General features: G+C 42.8%; 1 protein-coding gene across 3 annotated transcripts; it reads right to left on the bottom strand.

Moving 5' to 3' along the window:
- Window positions 1-830: 830 nt before the first annotated feature.
- Window positions 831-8079, bottom strand: LOC124482643 (T-cell surface antigen CD2-like). Of its 3 annotated transcripts, none has more exons than XM_047043086.1 (7): window positions 7713-8079; window positions 7016-7291; window positions 5097-5264; window positions 3631-3732; window positions 2912-2983; window positions 2446-2526; window positions 831-2114 (listed from the first exon to the last, which is right to left on the bottom strand). In XM_047043086.1, the coding sequence occupies exons 1-7, from the start codon at window positions 7792-7794 to the stop codon at window positions 2026-2028; spliced, it is 870 nt and encodes a 289-aa protein (XP_046899042.1). In that variant the 5' UTR covers window positions 7795-8079; the 3' UTR covers window positions 831-2025. The 3 variants fall into 3 exon arrangements, with proteins under 3 accessions (XP_046899042.1, XP_046899041.1, XP_046899040.1); XM_047043085.1 differs by having other exon boundaries at window positions 5097-5267; XM_047043084.1 differs by having other exon boundaries at window positions 5097-5336.
- Between the last annotated feature and the right edge of the window lie 1046 nt (window positions 8080-9125).

Genomic DNA, 9125 nt, shown 5'->3' on the forward strand with positions numbered 1-9125 from the left:
CAAAGGATTGTAAAAAAAATATTTTGTTGTTGTTGTAATGCTTCACAGTTATTTATTCCTGACAAGTGTTGTGACCAAACGGATCCATACATCTGTGGCCGTTGGGAACACTCTCCCTGTCAATCACACACCAATGCTGCCCCCCATTGGTGGACATGGATACCAACGTTCTACAGTCCCTAGATGCTGTTCCTTCTTCAGTAGACGTTCTCCAGTAGAGGTTCTTCGGAAGAAGTTCTCCAGTAGATGTTCTCCAGTAGAGGTTCTCCCTGAAGAAGAATTCTGCACAGGCTTGGGTATCCGATGGGTGACACACAAGTTTTTATGTAACTGGTGAAAAACATAGGCTACCACAATGTTGGAAATTAATAGGCCACGTGTGGATCACAGGTCTAAATAGCAATATTGAGGGCCAAAAACAATAAAAATTAAAAGATTTCTGAAAAAGTTTAAATGCAGAATATGTATTCACACTATAGTCCCATGTCTATAGATTTTAAACTGATAACAATCTTTTTTATTATTATTCTACATAGCAATTGCCTTCCAAACTGAAACAACATCTACTTCCAATCAGCACATATTGAAGTAAATTTATGTTAGAACATGACAAATATGTAAATATGTCATATTTACATATTTACTGTTATAAACGCATTTGACAGTGTTATAGCACTTAATGGCATCTTTATGACAATTCCAAAAATTGTAACACTGTTGAGGTCAAAGAAAATGTTCAGGACATAGTTATAGAAGCATTTGACAGTGTAATAACACTTAATGATATCTTTATGACAAGTGAACGTGTTACTACTGTACTTGAGGTCAAGGAAAAAATTCATGACACTGCTATACAAGCATTTGACAGTGTAATAACACTTAATGATATCTTTATGACAAGTGAACATGTTACTACTGTACTTGAGATCAAGGAAAATATTCATTACACTGTTATACAAGCATTTGACAGTGTAATAACACTTAATGATATCTTAATGACAAGTGAAAATGTTACCACTGTACTTGAGGTCAATGAAAATATTCATGACACTGTTATACAAGCGTTTGACAGTGTACTAACACTTAATGATATCTTTATGACAAGTGAAAATGTTACCAGTGTACTTGAGATCAAGGAACATATTCATGACACTGTTATACAAGTATTTGACAGTGTAATAGCACTTAATAAAATCGTTATGACAAGTGAAAATGTTACCACTGTACTTGAGGTCAAGGACAATATTCATGACACAATTATAATGGTCTCATGATCATCCACCAACCACATATGACAGTAGTATTTAATACTAACACATAAAGCTAAATACACTGCTCTGAAAATGTATGGAACACATAATCACCACAATATTACACTGTCATTTAAACTTCAGGGATATCAATCAGTCCAGTTAGGAAGCATAAGCAATTATGAATCAATATCACCTGTTTTGGTGCAAATGAAAGTGACAACAGGTGCACTGGAGAGGCTACAGCAAGACAACCTCACATAAAGCTAAATATGTTCTTCAAGTTTGATAATCAGGCCTTCTATGATTTGTTTATGAGAGGTTATTTTGTTTCAGTTAATGTCAAGATGTCATAACAAAGACAGTGACAGGTTATTCTGTCTCAGTTAATGTCAAGTTGTCATGACAAAGACATTGCCAGGTTATTTTGTCTCAGCTAATGTCAAGTTGTCATGACAACGACATTGCTAGGTGATGTTGTCTCAGCTAATGTCAAGTTGTCATAACAAAGACATCACAAACAATGTCAACCTTGCATAAGAAATGACATAATTCACCGAATGACACCTAATGACAACATTCATAAACATTCATAAGCATCGTTTCATGTGTCATGTCATGGTTATGACAGTGCCATGACAGTGTCATGTCACTCTTATTCATACCCCTTCAAATAAAGTATTACCGAAAATCTGTTCTCTCATTGACTTTCTCCAGTAGACCTTCTCCAAAAGGTTTTTTTCCAGTAGACATTCACCAGTAGAAGTTCTCTGAGTCAGCAGTAGATGTTCTCCTGTTCTGCAGTTGATGTTTGCTGTGTTTTGGCCGGGCCCTCAGGGCTGGCAGTACCTGATCCACAGGACTCTGCAGGGGAGAGTTCTCTATCAGCATGACCTATGCATTGTGTTCACTGCTCTGTAATATGTACAATTGTTGGTGAGATGTTGTTGTTACACTGTGTTTGAGACCTCATTATGGTGCACTGTGCCTGGAAGATGAGATGGGGTTACTTTGCACTGTGCCTGGTAAATACAGACTGTTCCTTGACTCTGACCATTGGAATAGTTGGAACAACACACTTATGTTCCTTGACTTTCTGCTGTACTTACCACACTCACCATTAGCAGCTGTGGATGAAAGCATTTGCTAAATAAGAAAGTATGTCCTGTCAGGAAGTGCTAGTGTGGTGGCCTACCGTAGACATCGGTGTTTGCTGCGTCTCCCTGCGGTGGGACTCCTATGTTACTCTGCATCAGGGTGTAGCTGGACTCTACAGCTGGACACACACACGTGCACACACACACACACCACACATACATACACACACACACACGCAACACACAGATGATACTGTAGATGGCGACACTAAGACCTCCCCACAGCCCACCAGCTTGGGTTTATAATTTTAGCAACAGAATGAAATGGTACAAAGACTGGACTTCCTTTCTCGGTCAGTCTTTGTTTGTGTTTCTGTAATACTGTGAACAATGCTATACCATGTGTACATGAATGAGTGTGGTCGGTTTGTGCCTGTGGTGTGTAGCTGTGACTGTGTATGTGTCTGAGGTGTAGCTGTTTATGTACAGCGAGTCCTTGGACTGATCTGGAGGTAAAAACGTTGGTCTGATCTTCATCGGCTGTTTGGGGGCCGGGCTCTGTACCTGAGCGGTCTCTGGTCGTCTGGGTAGGCTTCCGGTCGCCGTGCATCTCTACGTACACACTGTCCTCTCCCGCTGACAGAAGGAAACACAAGTTAGAACCAGATCTTGAACCCTGTCCCCTCTGGCTGGGGAGAGCGGAGAGCAAGAAAAGAGAGAGAGAGAGAGAGAGAGAGGGGAGAGGCGAGAGGGATATGGGGAGGAGTAGGAGAGGGGTGGAACATGGAGGGAGGAAGAGGAGTGAGAAGAAGGAAGAGATGGACAAGGAGGGAGAATGAGGAAGGGCGAGAGGGAGGGGGGGACAGAAGGAAAGAGAGGGAGCGAGGAGGAGAGGGACAAAGAGAGGATGGGATGAAGAGTGAGTGAGAAGGAGAGAGGGACATTACATTACAATTACATTTAGTCATTTAGCAGACGCTCTTATCCAGAGCGACTTACACTAAGTACAGGGACATTCCCCCGGAGGCAAGTAGGGTGAAGTGCCTTGCCCAAGGACACAACGTCATTTGGCATGGCGGGGAATCGATCCGGTAAGCTTCTGATTACTAGCCCGACTCCCTCACCGCTCAGCCATGTGACTCCACAAAAGAGACAAAGAAAGAGAGGAAAAGAAAGGGAGGAGGAATGAGAGAGCGGGGAGGTAGGTGAGGAGGAAGGAGATGAAAAAGAGGGAAAGAGGGAGAGAAAGAGAGAGGTGTGAGGAGGAGAACAGGCTGTCTCACCAGTGAGTTGGGTCCTGTTGCAGGTGGTCCTCAGCTGTAGCAGGGACAGGGTCAGAACACTCAGGCTGAATACCACCACCACCACTACTGTTGGAACACGATCTGGATGACCAGGTGAATACATTATTACTACAACCTGGATGACCGGGTGAATACATTATTACTACAACCTGGATGACCGGGTGAATACATTATTATTAGAACCTGGGTGACCAGGTGTATACATTATGAATAGAACCTGGATGACCAGGTGAATACATTATTAGTAGAACCTGGGTGACCAGGTGTATACATTATGAATAGAACCTGGATGACCGGGTGAATACATTATTAGTAGAACCTAGATGACCGGGTGAATACATTATTATTAGAACTTGGATGAACGGGTGAATACATTATTATTAGAACCTGGATGAAACGGTTAGAGCAGGAGACCAATGCTCATCATGACAGAACCACAGAATAAGTTTCATTTGGATAACTACCTGCAACTGACAACTTTATGAATTTTGCAGAGGCTTTTATCCAATACAATGTACAAATAGGGCCTGTAGAAATGACAGCAAAAGATCACGACTTGATCAACTTCTCAGGACAAGCACATATGAAAATCAAAAACGACATTTTAAATCTAGTTGGACTTGTTTCTAGTATAAATGGCTTATCTGACTTCATTTAATTGAGTGACACAATATGTTAGGAAATATTGTCAAGGGAAATTCACTTACTGAACTGGCAGCCAAACATTCTTTTTTATAACATAAGAAAGCTCAAATATTTATGCACTTAAATTTGACAGGGCATGTTTGCCGTGTAGAGGTTGACAGGCCCGCTTGATCCTTCTCAGACCAAGCATGCACATCGTTCTGATCAACATGGCTGACAGACTTCCCCAAGTCCCAGAATGTAACAGGAAACCCTCATGTATAAGGCCTGTGTGGTTACCACCATAGATATATATAAAGGCTAGATGTCTCGTCCGCGCTGCCGGCCAACTGAGTCTAAAGTCCACACATGGCGGCCATCTTGCTACAGTCAACTCGCTCACCCATAACATTGTGTTGATGCTACATGTACTTTTTAAATAACCATAACTTGCATGGCAAGTGGCATAACGACATCTCTGACGTGATAACCAACCAAACCGTTTAAAAATTGGTTGAAAATTGAGCAAGTTATGGTTATTTTTTTATTATGGCACCAACGCAATGTTATGGGTGAGCGAGTTGACTGTAGCAAGATGGCCGCCATGTGCGGACGTTCTAGACTCTGCCGTAAGACATATAGCCTTTATGCCTTTATATATATATATATATGTATGGTTACCACAGCATGCATTTTCCTCCATGATAAAATACATTATGTTCATTAAGAAAACACTTTTACTCTGAGGAGACGCACAGTATTTCAACGAACGAGCATCTGCTAAATGAACACATGTGTTGACAGGACCGTGGGTGCAGTACCTCTGCATTCCAGCAGAGGGGGCTGGCTGTGTGCTATTCTCAATTTGTTGTCCACCTCACAGGTGATGTTCTCCTTCATGCTGGGCAGGTACAGGGTCAGCTCCAATCCCAGTGTCATGCTCTGATTGGCTGGAACATCGGGTCCGACCCACCTCATCGGAACGTTTTCTTCTGATTGGACAGAGCATGTCAAAACCAGACTGCCATCCAGAGCACAGCGAGCATGCACCTCAGGGACATCTGAAACACACACTCACACTCATCTTGAGATACATACCCTCTAGAACACACACACCCTGAGATAAACAGCCTTTGGAACACACACACACACACACCTACACACCCTAAAATGCATACCCTCTAGAACAGTGGTTCTCAAACTTTTTACACCCCGTACCACCTCAGAAAATATTTGACTCTCCCAGCAGGGACGTGCACACGCTATGGCTAAAGTTGCCCGGGCAACTGCCCGTTTGCCCTCCTCGAGTCAAAGTGCCCCTCCGAGGAAAATAAATAAATAATAACAAATTTAAACAGCTGCAGAATTTCATGTAGACCTAGATTTAAAAAATCGCCACCCGAAACATTTCATAAAGTAGCCTTATTCACTTCCAATCGATAAGCCTATGGGCAACGAGAGTGGAAGTCACAAGGGGAAGGGGGTGTGCCCCCTACTCTATTTACTCTGCGGTACTGCACGCGACCGCCACCTGAGCCTGCATTTTCTTGCACTTAAGAGACGGTCACAGCTGTTCTATTCTGTGTCGATAAAAAACTGCTTTGACGTTGTCAGAAAAGATGAGTTTTAAGTTGTAGAAATGTATAATAAACGAACAATCATCATCAAGCTTTATGAAATAAATGAAAATCTTCATAAATCCAGGCTCAGTTTGCCACGTTTAGCCTAAATAATCAGACGGCTAGCTTGCCTACCAGACAACCAGCCTGTTATCACATGTTACATTTTTGGTAGGAAAACTAAGCTACATGTCTGCTGATGGTTAGTTTATATCATTTTGTCTTAACAAGAAGAATAACTGATGGAAGTAATGCATTACATGAATTATTATCATTAGTAGGCATGCCATTGTTTTCTTTTTTTTTGGGGGGGGGGGGCTTTTTTTAGGCCAGAGCAACTGCCCTTCAAAATTCCTGTGCAAGTCCCTGTCTCCAAGTACCACCATTATGACGTTAAAATACAGTAGCGTAAGCCTACCTTATTGAGCTACATACAGTTCACGCAGTAACTATCGTGGATGTTTGCATGCGTCACTACCCGGGAACAGTCAGGTAGTAGCGCATGCCAACATTTATTTTTGTTTTGAAACAAAAATATCATAGGGGAGGCAAAACGTATTTTAAATCACATTTCAATGATATCATGGTTAAGGTATTTAAATATTTCAGAGATTCCTCTGCGTACCACTAGAAGGGGGCACACGTACCACCAGTCGTACATGTACCACAGTTTGAGAACCACTGCTCTAGAACACACATACCCTGAGATACACACATACATGCCCTATAGAACACACACAAACCCACACATACACACACTCGAAGACAAGCCCCCTCTGGAACACACACAAGCCCTGAGATAGAGACCTCCTGAAACTCACACAATCCCCCCAGTACCCCCATATATACACACACACACACACATACACTCTGAAATACCTATCCTCTAGAACACACGCCCTGAGATACACACACACTCACAGATACGCACCGTCTGGAACACACACAAGCAGATACACTTGCAGATCTCTGAGACACACCCTTTGGAACACGCAGATACACACACTCTCACACACCCTGAAACACATCATCTGGAACACACACACAAACACCACCACAGACTACTGCTCTGTGCCTGTGTTCCAGAGGACAAAGCAATGTCTGGGCTCTGGGGAACTCACCTAGGATGAGGAGTCTGTAGGTCATGGTTAGGGTTTTCCTTCCCCTCTTATCGTACACGTCCACAGTGTAGTTCCCACTGTCGGTGCTCCTCCCGGAGCGCAGCAGCAGGGAGCCGTTAGGCAAGAGCTGGAAATGCTCATATTTCGTCTTGTTGTGGCTGGCCAGGAGCATCCCAGCATGCTTCCACCTCGGGTCGTCAACCTCCGACATGTTCACGTCCAGCATCACTGCTTCCCCGCTGCGACTGATCACGTGCCTGAAGTCCTCCGTTGCCGCTGAAAGGAGAGAGAGAGCTGGAGCTGACTCATATGGGAAGGATATGGATTGTCTGGAGATAACCTGAAGCCAACCTGAAGCCAGCCTGGAGAGGGAGCTAACTTGCAGTAACCCGGCACAAACGTTGAGCTAGTCTGGAGCTAATATAGATTTAGCCTCAAGCTGTTGGTATCGTCAATCCTGCTTTTCAACCACCAAAACATCATTAGAACTGTATACTTCAAATTATTTCTTTCCTACTATACTTTCTATATGCACTATGCACTGGACAAAAGCATCTGCTAAATGATGTACAGTGTGGAAATGGGAATGTAATCACCTGAGACACACACTCATGAACACAAGCACATTCACACACACACACACACACATGCACACACACACAAACGGAATGTACTTTGAGAGGCACCAGCATCTTACTGTAGGTTAGAGTGAGGAACAAAAGTGTCCATCCAGACACCCCGCTGACCCCCCTACAACTTCCAGGCCTCCCCGATGACATGCTGACGTCCACGACGGAGGGCTCAAGAGAGACTTGAGCTGTGAAGTCTGAGGTTTCGGGGAGGAACTGCGTCCTTCACAGTTCAGAGTTTTGACCTGACACACCACAAACTCCCACTCTCACATCAACAATGTTTGCATGACGCAAAAAAATATCCAGTGTGCTTGATGTATCCCCATCTATTAATTTAACTAAATGAGCTGTATCAATATTGGATCGCTTCTCCTGTCATTTTTGCATGTGCTGGGGAGCTTTATTGAGGGTTTTAGTGTGTACACAATGCCTGTGTCTTCTAAGAAATGGTCATTTCCTGTTTCTGCACAGTGCATCAGATACACCTGTCAAATGTAAGATGGCTTACAAGATTAAAAACCTCACCCTCCCATAGAGAGGGTTGGTGCTCAAACCAAGAAGACAGTTGCAAACACTTACATGCAAACAAACAGAATCCACACCACCAAGGTTGTGTTGTGGGTTAAAAGTAAGAACATTTTGGTTTCAGCAAGCCTGGTTTAGCTTCACTGCTCGCTCATGATCTCTCAGTGGGACTCACCACACTTATACCCTTACACACACATACACATAGTCACAAACGCACATACACACTCACACACGTACACTAAACACTTGGCTCAGAATGAAACTGAAAAATAACCTGACCTGCCAGTGGTGGTTTGAAATGGAAATGTTCCCACAGGCTGTTTGTGTGTGTGCATGTGTGTAGGTGTTTGTGTGTGTGAATGCCTGTGAATGGTTTGGTCAGCATATGCATCTGTGTGTGTGTGTTTGTGTGTGGGTGTGTGCGTCACAGCTAAACCCCATGCACACAAAAAACACAGTAACAACAGAGTACAGAATGTCTATTCAGTTTACTGGACTATATCGATCAAATAATCAATAAAAAGCTACATTTACATTTACATTTAATCATTTAGCAGACGCTTTTATCCAAAGCGACTACCAAGAGAGAACTTTACAAAGTGCATAGGTCACTGATAATAACAACAAGATAGCCCCAAAGCATTGCGGGTAGCCAAAACAAGAAGCACACATGGTGAACAACCCCCAAAAAAGTGCCAAAGGGAACAACCATAAGAGCATGTAGTTAAGCAAGTTACAATTAAACAACATGAATCGCTAAGTGCAAGTCTAAATGTAGAAAAGCAAGCAACAGTAAAACTAGAAATAAGATTAGCTAAAATTGAATATTTTGCAGCGAATACAACAGTTTAAATCGGTTACCACTAACAAGAGCAACAAGTCTCTAAGCAAGAGTCATTGTGATCCTTGAGGAAACTAGCACTGGGTTCAGCAAATCATTCTTAAGTACC

Source organism: Hypomesus transpacificus, chromosome 20 (assembly GCF_021917145.1).
Source record: "Hypomesus transpacificus isolate Combined female chromosome 20, fHypTra1, whole genome shotgun sequence".
Taxonomy (NCBI): Eukaryota; Metazoa; Chordata; class Actinopteri; order Osmeriformes; family Osmeridae; genus Hypomesus; species Hypomesus transpacificus.